This window comes from Microtus oregoni, unplaced genomic scaffold (assembly GCF_018167655.1).
Source record: "Microtus oregoni isolate MIOR12 unplaced genomic scaffold, Mior012 000053F_ref0000044, whole genome shotgun sequence".
NCBI classification, from domain to species: domain Eukaryota; kingdom Metazoa; phylum Chordata; class Mammalia; order Rodentia; family Cricetidae; genus Microtus; species Microtus oregoni.
Genome location: NW_024543829.1, coordinates 12,266,824 through 12,280,344, shown reverse-complemented (window position 1 = coordinate 12,280,344; position 13,521 = coordinate 12,266,824). Strand labels below are relative to the sequence as shown.

At 46.9% G+C, this 13,521-nt stretch overlaps 1 protein-coding gene across 2 annotated transcripts in view; it reads left to right on the top strand.

Moving 5' to 3' along the window:
• The window catches only part of Laptm4b (lysosomal protein transmembrane 4 beta), a 56,101-nt gene extending 42,830 nt beyond the window's left edge, over positions 1 to 13,271 (top strand). For both annotated transcript variants that reach the window (XM_041637600.1, XM_041637599.1), the window contains exons 5-7: positions 2,358 to 2,456; positions 3,500 to 3,595; positions 12,242 to 13,271. In XM_041637600.1, coding sequence (XP_041493534.1) covers positions 2,358 to 2,456; positions 3,500 to 3,595; positions 12,242 to 12,322 — 276 coding nt within the window. In that variant the 3' untranslated portion in view covers positions 12,323 to 13,271. The remainder of the gene's footprint in view (positions 1 to 2,357; positions 2,457 to 3,499; positions 3,596 to 12,241) is intronic.
• Positions 13,272 to 13,521: the final 250 nt, after the last annotated feature.

The window sequence follows — 13,521 nt, the reverse complement described above, 5'->3', positions numbered from 1 at the left end:
TGGGAACTGGATGGTCAAGTGGAAAGGCCAGCAGACGGGGAGGGAGAGTTGAGAGCAGAGAAGTTTGCCGTCTTATGACAGTCATGCTCCGACCTGTCCCTTCCAGCACAGAAGGCCTCGAGGTTTTCTTCCTTAGAAACACGTCTGCACTGTCGTAATTTTTGTTATGAATCGGGACGGTGCTGTGATGTACGTGCTTTGTGTCTAAGAAGTTCCACGCACAGTTTTGAGATAGCCTCTTGTGACATGGAACCTTCTGAGGAGCTGATTTGTGGTGGGCAGGGGGAGAACTGGCCTCTGCCTGGGGGTTGGCATTAACTCTGGTTATCATCTGCCGGGCTCCTCGGATGGCGCTGGAAATGAGCCAGAACCTGGGCCCAGCAAGCTCACCATGTGTGGGCTGGACTGGGTGGGGATAAGGATGAGGGTGGGCCGACAGCAGCCCTGGCTATTGTGTGTCACGTTCCCTGAGCTGCAGATGCTGCCAGTCCTATAGAGCCCAACCTGCACGGCACAGAGGACATTCGGTGGCATCTTGTTTAGCCCCGCCTTATTCTGCTGCTCTTCATTCTCTTTGGAGCCACCATGTGGTACAGAGACAATATTTCTGGAGCTGAATGGAATGATAATACTGTGGAAAAAGAAAAGAAAAGAAAAAGTCAGGTGGTGGCAGCATACCTTTAATCCCATTAAGGTGGATCGCTGTGAGTTTGAGGCCAGCCTGGTCTTCAGAGCAAGTTCGAGGACAGCCAAGGCTACACAGAAAAACTCTGTCTTGAAAAACAGAGAGAGAGAGAGAGAGAGAGAGAGAGATTGAGATTGAGATTTCACTCTTATTTGTAATGACAAACCAATTAATAAAGTGAAATATTTCAGAAAACCAGGTGAGGTGCCAGGGGTTCAAGGTCATCTTTATCTACGTAGTGATTTTGAGACCAGCCTGGGCGTGACCCTATCTCAACTTCCCATTACCCCTCCAAAAAAAGAAAAAAGGTTCCATACTACTTAATGGTCATTCTGAGCTGGCCATGGTTGCCTATAATCCCAGCACCTAGAAGGTTGAGGGAAAAGGAAAAGTCCACAGTCAGCCTGGGCCACCTAGTGAGAACCTGTCTCCACAAAACCAAAACCCAGATCGCACACATTGTCACCAATGAAAGAGAATATTGACATTTCCCCTGACGGCTACTGCAGATAATTGGAATACAGTGAGTTAGAAAGGCATTTATTTATCTGAGAATGCTGCGGAGTCCTGTAAACCACAGTTAATATACACGCAGATGTCTTTCTGTAGATGTGCGCTTTTGATTTTTTTAACCTAGAAATTCATTGTCATTGTTTACAAAACAAAGAGAATCTGTTTAGAAAGATGTGCCGTTAGCAAAGATGCTTGTTTCACTAGGTTCTCCTCCTTGTTCTGCACACACCCTTTAGAATATTGAACTTGAAGAGCATCAGGAAAACACTACCCATTTGCACCAGGAGTGTACCAAGTACCACACATTGATGGTGGACTCCAGGGTGAACTGGGAGGACCCCTCCTCTGACTTTGGTTCTGTGTCCTGTGGGGAGAGTCCCTGCAGAATGTATGCAGCAGCAGGGAGCCCCCTTCAGATAAGCTGACTGCCTTGTGGCTTTACAAAAGCAACTTTCTCTCTTTCTCTCTCTCTCTCTCTCTCTCTCTCTCTCCCCCTTCCTTCCTTCCTTCCTTCCTTTCTTTCTTTTGTTTTTTGTTTGTTTGTTGTTGTTTTCTGATACAGGGTTTCTCTGTGTAGCCCTGCCTGTTCTGGAACTTAAATAGACCAGTATGGACTCAAAACTCACAGGAATTCTCCTCTCTGCCTCTGTGCAAAAGCCTCTTTTATTGTTACACAAAGACCACCTTTAGCAAACTAATACTGGTATATCAAAACCTCTTATCTAAGAGTTGTTTGAAGGACCCATTCCATTACCTAAGCAGTTCTTAGCCACAGGAGACCTCTTTGTTTGCCAGGTCCATTTTAAGACTAAGTTGTACAAAGATTCGGAAATTCCTTCAGGAAAAGCAACTCAGTAACAGTCCTTGAGTTAAGCAGAAGGTTCCTTTAAAATCTAGGTGCTATCACTGCAGAATTCCTGCCAGGTGCCATGGCTCCCCCTCTCTCTGCAGACTTTTCTTTGCTGGAGTGTCTGAGTTAGGAACACATTGCCTCCCTTGCTCACTGTTTGCTGCTCTCTGGTGGGTAGAGGTGGGAGAGAATTTTGTATCTGCCCTAAATAACAATATCTGCTCTCAAGGGAGCACCTGGGCTGCTGCTGGTGAAACAGACCTTTGAAAGGTGAATGAGATTTGCTAATGAGGCCTCTTTTCCTTTCAGCCTCCCAACTTTCCCTACAGAGACGATATAATGTCCGTGAACCCTACGTGTTTGGTTCTTATTATTCTTCTGTTTATCGGCATTATTTTGGCATTTAAGGTAAGCATGAATAGTCTCCTTATAGACTAAATATTAAATGTATTTCTGAACTTGAAGGAAATAAAATAATTTGTCCATTGCCTCTTGATTTCCTAACATTACAGTTTATTCTGTTTTCTGTGTGATAGAGAAATACTTCAGGCTTATCTCCAGCCCAGGCCGCAGGAGGGCAGGAGGTATTTTCTCAGATGACCTGGCTATGTCAGGCTGACAGCACTCACCAGGATAGTGGCAGTGTGCCCTGGTGTGTGACATGCCACGTGTCCGTCCTGCACATGACAGGCATACAGTTGCGTGAACAACGCTACCCTTCACATTCATGCGTAAAACATGGATGGATATGTTGTTTCCAGCCCTGTGGACATACATGTCCCTGGGGCGGGATTGCTGGGTATACTGTTTGGCATTTCTGTTTTCCTTCTCCGTTTAACCTTTTTTTTTTTTTTTAGTCAAAGAATTTTAAAATTAGGGAGGCATTTTGAAATAATTGAGTTCTAATCCAGTTAAAGATGATTGGAGCAGGAGCACAGAGAACGTCCCTGATCTAACGAACATCTCTTCACGCATCATTTCTGGCACATTGTTCTTGTGGTGTTAACCTTAAGTACCTGCAGATACTTCATTTTGAAAATGGTACAATAAAATGAGATAATCCTGTGGAATAAAAACAGTCAAGTAATATATGCCTATAATAACCAGAAGTCAGGTACCAGGCAGGGGCGGGGCGTGGTGAGGCTAGCCTGGGCTATACAGCAAGTTTGCGGGGGCGGAGGGAGGTGAGGCTAGCCTGGGCTATACAGCAGGTGTACTCACATCTTGTCAAAAAATAAGTCGTACAGTGGTAAGTGGTTTAATAAATCTGACCAGTGTCTGCCAGGGCGCCCCTTGCCAGAAAGCTTCTATACCCGACTTCTGCAAGTTTAAATGCATTAGGTTTAGTAACATTAGCCTGGGTATGCAAGTTAAAACTATGATGTTACTTTGTATTGTTTTAAGCCGTCTGCCCGTTGGGAAATTCAAAACGCAGTGATTATTACTTGCAGGGTTACTTGATAAGCTGCGTCTGGAGCTGCTACCGATATATCAATAGCAGGAATTCCTCTGACGTCCTGGTTTATGTTACCAGCAATGACACCACGGTAGGTGTGATGTCACCACAGGTGAGACCTCCCCCACTGTCTACTGTGTGATGGTACCTAGTGTTCCTAGTGTTTGCGGCTTCTTGTTGAGATGTGTGTGTATGTGTGTGTGTGTATGTTGTTGTGTTTGTCTTTTCAAGTCAGGGTTTCACTGTGTAGCCCTGGCTGACCTGGAACTCACTCTGTAGATCAGGCTTGCCTCAAACTCAACAGAGATCTGGCCTCTGTTTAATCCCCAAGTGCTGGGATTAAAGGCTTGCGCCACCGTACCTGGCTAAGACTTGTTTATCATCTGCTTAGTCTACCACATTGTAGGTTGTTGTCAGTGTAACAGATTCCTAAAGGAAATGACTTAGGAGGAGAGGGGTTCTTCTGGTTATACTTTAGACATTTCCGTCGTGTGATTGAACTTGTTCCACTACCCTGGGCTTGTGGATAGGAAGAACGTCATGGCAGCAGACCCTGTGGTGCTCGAAGCTGCTCAGTCCGGGGCAGCCAAGAAGCAGAGAGTGCTATGGAGGGTCCTCCTAGTGACTGCCTTCCCTCTAAGCAAGCCCTGCTTTCAAAAGTTTCCATCTGCTCCTAGTAGGTTACTGACAGGTTGTGAGTCTTTTCCATCCAAGCCATAAAATAGATAATAATTGGGCCTGGAAAACAGTAACAAAAACCAACCAACCAACCAAAACAACTCTGGTGAGATGGCTCAGCAGTTAGAACACGGGGGCCCAGGTTCCTTTCCCAGCACGACATGCCTCATAGCCCCTCTCTCTGTAGCTCCAGGTCCAGATCTGGCTCCGACTTCTGCACAAGCACCAGTCACGTATACGGTACACAGACATGCACACAGCCAAACACCAGCACACAGAAATATAAAATAAACAACAGAAGATAGTGAAGAACAGAGGCGATTCCACTGCAAACCGCATGTATTTTGATGAATTGTATAAATGATTCCTGTATCTTTAGAAAGGGAGAACACAGGCTTCCCTGGACACAAACACATCACACAGGTCATAGCACTGATGCTCGGGTCAGGCGTGGCCAGCTGGAGCCTCATCAGGATCCTCAGTGTTCCTGCTCCCCAATGTCACAGAGGCTTATGTATTTCCTGCGCCAGATCTGTGGTCTGCCATTTCTCCCAGGAACCGTTTCTCTTCAGTGGGAAATGCTATCTGGAGACCATTATGTGGGTTTTGAGATTCCGTAATTTTAAAGATTTCTTTTTTTGACAAGAACTAGGGACTTTAATTTTGACTTTCTAATTTAAAAACCAAAAGTGCCAATGCCTGCCCCGGAGACCTTCTAGAAGGTTGCAGTGATCCAGTTTTTCGTGGCACACAGGGATGTAAGCTTCTCCATTGCCCGAGTCAGCGCTGGGCATCCACATCGACATAATAATACATCCCGCATGGCTTTCACTTTGTATTAAGTATTGGGCCAGATGGCTCTTCTCCCAGGCGAAATAAATTCGTGTTGACCTTTGTGGGAAGACATTGGGGCTCTCGTTAGAAAGTAAACATACGTTGTCTCCTTTTCTAAGACAGTGTGCATGCTGTGGTCTGCTCAGGGGGAGGACAGAAGAGTTCTGGATAATGGGGATCATTCCCAGGCTTAGCCCTGCCTCCATCTGCAGCGAGACCGTGCGGGGAACACCCAGGGCAGAGGTCCCGAACTCAATGCCTTGAGGTCTGAGTGATTCGTTCAGGCCGTGGGATAAATACCCAGCTCTTCTGTGCGTTAAGCTGTTGCGTCTGCACGGCTTGTTTCCCTTGAGAGTTTAAAATATCCCAAGGTGCCCCTCTGCGTCACTGCAGCTGCCTGGCCCCAGCGCTGCTGGTGCCTTAGGGAGATGCATCCTCCCCTTTAGAGTCCCATGTTGGAGAGGCCATGTGGTGGATACGTTATGTAACAGCACGTTCTTCTGATGCCGTGAAGATGTTCTCCCTGGAGGGAAAAAACACATTAAAATGATGAGTATGTAAATTGTAGAAGAGTTTTTCACATTAAACATTAGCGAATTGAAGTTTTTAGGGACTTAATATGTGTAGCCTTGTTTCAATAATAATCCTACAACTCCGGTCATAGCAGCGTTTTCCCAAGTGTATGGGACCCAGTTCCTGTGGGACGGGGTCCTCTAAATCAGTGAGATTTAATGTTTAAGGTAAAACGATGTCTGAAATTCTGATTCCAGATAAAAACATTATAGCCTTGGGTACGAGAGGAAGGGTTTTGATAATTTAAAGGAGAAATGTAAACTTCTCGGGGTCGGTTATGCTCTGCCAGTGCGGGTGCTGGGTCAGACCGCCTTACGCAAGCTCCTGCTTCAGAAGTAGTTCACTGTGTGAGGCTTTCTCTTGAGTCTGCTTTAAAAATACAGCTAAAAGACGAAGGGCAAACCATCTCCCCGTAGCCACATCCCAACAGAGTCTCTGACACACTGAAGGTCGGTTAAGGTCAACCTTTGCCGCCCCCCCCCCCCAGCTCTGGGAGCTTAGCAGTGAGAGTGACGTCATGGTGGTCCCCAAGTCGAGACTTTCAGTAATTGGGCGTGGTTCCCGCTGGTTTTCCTTTCCTCTCCTCTCCCTCCCCCTCCCTTTCCCCTTTCCCCTTTTCTTTTCCTCTACCTACTTCTAGTCTGGGTTTTCTCAGTATAAGTTAGACATGGTTAGAGGCCGGTTCTTGACCAGGTTTTGTGCATTTTTTCTTAACCATAGAGAGAAGAGAGGAGAGGGCGATCAAATTGGCAACCAGAAAGATCTTTCGTTAGACTTTGAGGCTCATTCATCCCCAAGAACTAAACAGTCAGCAGCCTAAAATGTAAACAAGTCTTTTCTGCAGAAAAGTCATAACTAATGGGCTGGACAAGTTTGCGAGCTTCAGATATGTTTTAGCCAGATTTAAGAACATCTGTTTAAATGACCCAGAGGGCCTGGGAAGTAGCAAGAATCCTGCAGTGTGGGACTGAGGAGTGAAAACTCCTGGGTTTCGAGGTTTAGAACCATGTCCTATGATTTGTTGGTTTGGAACCTGCTGGCCTGTGAAATGATGTAAAAGGGAGGTCTTATTTCCAGGGGCATTTTTAAGGGGGTCTTATCTTAACTAAGTAGTTTGTGTGAACTCTTAGTCCTCGCCCCCACTCCTCACCCTTTTGGTTCTAAAAGGCCAAGACCATTGTGAGAAGTTGTTGTGGACCTGGTATCTGAGCTGAACTAAGGGCTCAGCTGGGAGGTTGGGTGTTGCTGGAGGTCCTCCCACTCCTCCAGCCTATCGACGCTGAGATACCAGCCCATTGGGGCGTGGTCTCTCTCCCTTTAAAAAAGCGGCCACTTCCCTCTCCCCTCTCTCTCTTCACTTCCTGCTCCGCTGGCGACTAGACTCCCTTCCTGGTTGCGCAGAGGGCTGTTGTCTGGGACGGTGATCTGTAAGTTTTTTCCCCTTTAAATAAATATCACCATATTAATCATAATTCCAAACTGGTGTGGCATTGTTTGTGACTTACGCCTACTGTTGGGGGAGGGGCAGATCTGCTCCAGGGAGAGGAACAGGGGTAGGAAGAGAGCCTTGGAGGGAAATGAGAGTTGGTGGTGATGGGAGAAAGTGACAGGATACTTAAAGGCCCTCTCCTGTATGTGACTGCAACTTTAAACCACTTACTGGACAGGTAGGACAATAACTTCAGGGTCATCTGGCCCGGCACCAAGTCTCTGCCACGTGCATATATGTGGTCAGCCGTGAGCTCTTCTCCTGTGTTACCCTCCTTGCTCTGGAGTGGCTTTATCAGACACGGAGGGGTTGCCATCTGCCAGGCACTGAGCCCTCTCTATATGGATTAACTCGGCCTTCCAGCTCTGTGGAAGGACATCCACATTAGTCTGTTTTCTGTTACTAAAATCTTCTTATTTACAAATGTTCAAAGTAATGAGTTTCATTGTGACGTTTCCATACGTCATTATGTTGCAGCTTGGCTTTTAATAACAAAAGCATTCCAGCCTCATCGTATAATAACCTGAGAATGGTTTGGTTGAGTATGGGTGTATCTACAAGGGCAAAATACATTTATTTTCATTAAAATTGTCACAGGCAGTATAATAGCAAAAGAAAGCTTTATGATACTTCAAAGTGCAGTACGGGAAGGAACGTGTGCTGTGGTCACGAAGAAGCAAGGCTGGTAGACACAGGTTAGGCTGTAACAGAAAATAACTACAGAGGGTCTGGGGGTGCTGTTACCGGAGGTATTTCTCCCTTTCCATTAGTGCAAAGCAGGGAACAGATAATGTGGAGACTTGGGGTGCAGGGCAGCTCTCTGTTTCCCACCGAGACTGTGGCTGCAGCTTGAGCCCAGGTGAGGCTGGAGCCCTAGAAGGCTGTAGGGCAGTAGGTGGTGTTGCACATTCTGACTGGGAAGGAAGTGGCTGAGCTGCCTCCCACGGGATTACTGTGGTGTTAGCTCACCGTGTCCGCCTCTTTCCTCAATGTGTAAGCACACAGAACCGCTTTTATTCTCAGTTCAGGTCGCTATGTCATGGTGGAGTTCCAGCCTTTGCATTGTACCTGTGGGAACTGTCAGGACCAATTTTGGTTTGAAGTATGAATTCTGTGTTGTGAATACACTCAACAAAAGGGTTCAGTTTTTCCGTGTAAGGGAAGTAAGATCTGGGGAAGATGGCTCCGTTGGTAAATGACCTGCTGTGTGAGAGTGTTGGCAATAACACTCCTTTGGGGGGCTTTGAGATACAGTCTCATGTATTCTTAGTTGTCTTCAGCTTCCTATGTAGCTGTGCTGAGAGACATGGGAATAAGTGAGAATGAGATTTGGGGATCCTTCCTTGTGGAAACCTGTTAACCTCAGAACTAGTAACATCAGAAAGCATATCACTTTCCAGTCGCTTTGCTTAGTGTCTAGGCTGCCCATGCTCAGTCCCACTGCCCAGCCTCATATCTAAAGTCCCTTCTCTGACAGGTGAGGCTTGTTCTTCAGTCAGCTGCAGAAACTCAAATACTCTGCTTACCTGGTGATTCTATCCAGGAAAAGAAATTAACACAAAACTTGGCGTGGAGCTGTATCAGTTAAGACAGTGCCCCTCAGAGATGCCTGTAGGCCAGGATGATCTGGCCAATCTCTCAACTGACCCTTAGGTAGTTTGGTTGCATCTGGTTGATATTCAGCCTATATTTTAACATTTTGTGATACTTTTTTGAGACTGTTGGAGATCATGTGTAGCTTATACACAATGCCCTGCAACCGCAGAATTACAGATAAACCTCTACTGGCTAAATTCAAATATTATGGTTCAAGCCCAGCCCTAACCCTGGTGCCTAAACATTTTCTAGTTTTACCATTAAATAGCTAGGTACTTGACAACAATGTTTCAGTCTACAACATGCATGTTACATGTATCCCCATAACTGAATTGCTTGGGTGATAATGTAGCCATTTTAGTTATATAAATACTCTGCAGGATGTTCACGTCTGATGGAATTGCCTAATGGTCTGTTTCTTGGCGTATAGCCCCACTGTTGCATGGGGCATGGCTGTAGTTCTTTCCCCTGGCATTTTATCATTTATTACCTGATGAAGTGGATTTTGTTTTCCAGACTTTATTTATTGTTTGTATGGTGTTGTGTTTGTGTGTGCACTTGTGTGCGCATACAGGCGAGAGGTGGCATTGGGTGTCTTCCTCGGCCTATCCACAGACAAGCACTTTACTGGCTGAGCCAGCTGCCCCCAGGGGAGGGTGTATGGAGAGAAAAAGGGTTTTTGCACGTGTGTAGAATTTGTGTTGGACTTCATATAAAGTGCCCCACAGTTGCGTGGCTTGCATGTTCTCACTCGGCCGTTAGCTTCTGATTGCTAGCAGCAAGTTTACATTGAAGTAGGATATGTTCTTGGCCCTTTGTTGGTGGTTCATTGTGAACAGTTAAAAGACCTCATTTAGCTAAGTACCAAGTGATAACAATATCAAGATAATCACATTTTCTTTATGTTATGGCATTCTAGTTGGCAAATTTTGTGTTACTCTTATTAAAGTCATTTCTCTTGATGTCCAAGTACTTCATCCGCCTTGGTTGTAGAAAAGGAGCATCCTCAGTGTTAGCAGACCATCGTAGGAACAGAGTGTTGGTCCTTACCATCCTGCTTTCCCGTCAGTAGCAGGCTCAGCATCTGTTGGGTAGGAGAACTTTCAGAAGTATTCTGATGGTCAGAGATGTCACGTCAAGAATATTTCACAGCCAGCATGGAACAGTGAAATGGTGTCTGTCACCAGCTTCGGTGGAGGGAGAAATTCTCCAGGCCGCTTGACTTCACATGACAAGCAGAAGTCAGCAGAGCGTTTCAGAGAAAAGATTATCAGCGTTGAGATGCTGATTCCCAGTGAAACTTCAGTTCAGGTTTGATGGTGAACATCGAGAATACCAAAGTGTGAGAGTTGTATTTTGACAGAACTTAATTGTGCCTCCCTGGAAAGAAAATGCTGCGTTCAATTTGTGAGCATTTTGGAGAAATTTGGCTTGAACGTTTCCTTTTGTGAGAAGGAAGGAAACAGAGTTGGATGTGCTGGCTTGCTCGCTGCTTTCGTTTCTCCAGCAGCCCCGCGGTGTAAGATTTCTCCGGAGACAGTGAGTGATAGTTACAGGCCAGTGAATTCCTCAGGGAGGCTGTGGAGGAAAATGCTCACCTACCATCATTCTACAGTAATGTCCCTAGTGCCGATCACGGCTTCCACCAGCCATAGGTTACCCTGGTAGATGGAAGCACACCTGTATGCTGGAGGCTCAGGCCACAGCCATATGTACAGAGCCTTGCGTGTCTTCCCAGCTGCATCTCCCCGTCTCCTTTCTCCCTACCCCAAGCGTACACACACCTTTTCATGTTCTCGGTACTGTCTGGTCACTTCCTTCTGCCCTCTGAGAGGCTTTCCTTGATGTCCAGTCTGCACGGGCACCCCTCCATTCTTTAGTTTGCCTGCTCTGCCTCCCAAATCATACGTTCCTCCACATACAGCACGGTGTCTTACTGGGTGTGTGCGGCAGGTGTGAGCGCCTTGAACATGCCAGCACTCGGCCTGCAGGTCTGCTGGCTAGAAGAGTGGCTGGTTCCTTTGTGGGGAGACCTGTAGGTACCTCCTTGCTGGAGAGGAATCGCCTGGACCCAGCATCTCAGGTGCTTCTGTCCTTTGCCTAGTTTGTGAAGTATTTAGGACCCAGGAACAACGTTAACTGGCCCCTGTGGAAACAAAGACCACCAAGCTGACAGAAACAGCTGCTTCTGGGATGTGGTGTTCGGAGCCTGGCTGCGCTGTAGAGCTGCCTGTTAGTCTGGTTGGAGCTAGATCTTGCCAGTTGTCTGTCGCTTGCTTGCCTGTGAGCCATGCCAGTCAAATGCACTGTAGGAAGGAGGCTGTTCTGGGTCTTGTGTGCCCTGCCTCGTATCTCTGAGCAGGAAGGAGGGAAAGCAGCAAGCAGTAGAAGCACCTGGCTGTGTCAGGGATTCCCCTGCACATAACTGCTTCCTATGGCTAGCCTGGAGAAATCTGAGCAGGATGCTCTTACACATCATAGCTTTGCCTTGCTGACAGTCGATAAGCTGTGCCCTGCTCCAGCAGGAAAGCTTGCTGTCCGCTCAGCAGTTAAAGCCACACCATCTGAATCCAGTCCCAGTTCCTCCAGGCCCTCGTCAATGACATCGCTGTGGCTTCTGACTTCTGGCTGCATCAAAACTATCCAGACAACTGTCTAGGTGGGCCAGCTTAACCTCCTCACGGGAAGCTTAAGAGACAGACTAAATGGGGTGAGCCGTTTATACCTCCTGAGTCCCACTGTCAGGTGGGTACCAGGTCCCCCTCTCGGGTGGCGTAATGACTGCAGCCTATGGGAGTTAGAAGTGGAAAAGAGGAAAATGGCGACCTATGTTAAGTTGGAGTGGAAGTGTGGTGTGTGTGAGGTAGGCAGAGTGGGGTGTGACAGGAACTAAGGGTTTTTAGTAGTGGTGTTCCTCCAGGAGCCTACGGGACAAGCACCTTTATGGCTTGTGTGACTGTTTACTACTTAAAGTCTAAATGGATCTAGAATAGAAAGTACACAGTATAATTTTCATGTTATTTCTCTTCCCACGCAGTGAATAACCTTGAGAAGTTCTGGTTTTGTGCTTGGAATGTGAGCACAGAGGTGTTCTCTGTCAGTCAGCACCGACTCCTTAGCTCCAGATTCTACAGGTTCTTACCAAGCATATAGACCTCTGGTCCTCGGGTCTTTGTTTTACAGACGTAAAACCCACGAGGACATAATGTGTTCAAGGAGTGTGAATTCGGTCCTCCCCCATCTCTCGAGGTCACAGCTGTGGGTTCTGCCGTCGACCTAGGGCCTGCCCCGTGTGCACACCCCTGGGAGAACCATTGTCACCCCCTTATTCTTTTGCACTACACCATCTAGCTATGCAAGCACAGGTAGGAAGTGGCAGGAAAAAAACAGAGGCCCCGGAAGTCCCTCCCAGGTGCTGCTCTAAGGATGCAGAGTATCATTAACTGTATCCACTTAGTGAGAAGCTGAATTGAGGGCAGGACGTAGGCAGGGTTTATCTGCGTGCGTGTCCGGGACTGTGTGCCTATACGCCTACTTTCAACACTGACTCTGGGCTCTCCTCTCCAGGTGCTTTTGCCTCCGTATGATGACGCCAATGCTGTGACCGGTACAACCAAGGAGCCACCACCACCTTATGTGTCTGCCTGAGCGGAGCAGAGGATTTGGGAGCAGCAGTTGAGTCTGCAGCTGCCTTCTGTGATGTCACTTCCTCCTGTGATGTCACTTCCCAGATGAGCTCTCTGAGCCTGTCTGTTGTTAAAATACCACATTTTACAATTTAGATGTTAAGTTGAAGCCTCTGTTGTTTGGAACATCTGCTGTAGCTAGAACACCAGAGTAGCTGTAGATTTTGGTGGGGGTATGGTGTAATGTTCTCCCTTAGTCTTTCCCAGAACTGTAGGTGGCCTTCCCAGAGGCCGGTTTGTAGCTGCCTGGCCCCACAGCTGGGCACTCAGTCACATCGTTTTTCTCCATTCCTTCTGACTCTCTTGAAAGTATAAAATAAAAATTAGATAGTACTTAAACCATTCCAATATATAGAACAAACCCTAATACAAATAATATTAATTTCTCTAATTAGGTAGTAAGGAGCTACATATATGATAGAAGAATTTCCCTACGATCCCCAAATTCTATTCTGAATTTGCTGGTCAAGGATTTACCTTGTGCTAAATAAAGGTCGAGAAGTAACACCAAACAGTGAGGGTGGGAACCTGCTGCCCAGGGTGTCTGTTCAGGGCTGGCCTGTTTGGCACCGAAGCACCCACTTCTCCTCAGTGTTTGCCCCAGCAAATCTCTTGCTATATCAAGTAGAAGTGCCCATGAGTGTTTGTCTAGAAGAATGGAAAAGGGTTTTTCATCCTCTCTCCTCGGAAGATACATTCTACTTTGGGTTTCTTTTTAAGTGTGTCTAATCACCTATTAAAATGTCAAGTGGTCTTCAGAAAGATGAGGAGGATCACTCCCTTGAGGATGCTCGAGACTGGATGGGAAAAGATGTTTCTGTCTCTGAAAGCGAGCAGCTGTCCTGCCTGTTCCGTCGCAGAATGTGCTGTACACAGGCTTTGCCATTAAAGTTTGTCTGCATCCAAGAAAACAGCCCTGGCTCTGATGATTGTGCGTAGCCCCTCTCCCCTTCCCTCGGCTACACAGATGCACACAGTTCAACCACTGCACAGATGTGTCTTTAATATTTAAATGCTGGTGAAATTGGATTGGTTGGACTAAGAAGAGCTAGGGGCCAACAACACCCAGCATCCGATGTCACTAGCCTGTCCTTTACACTCTGGGTATCTACCGGTGCTGTGTGATATCTTTGTGTCCATAGTACCCAAAACCCACCCACC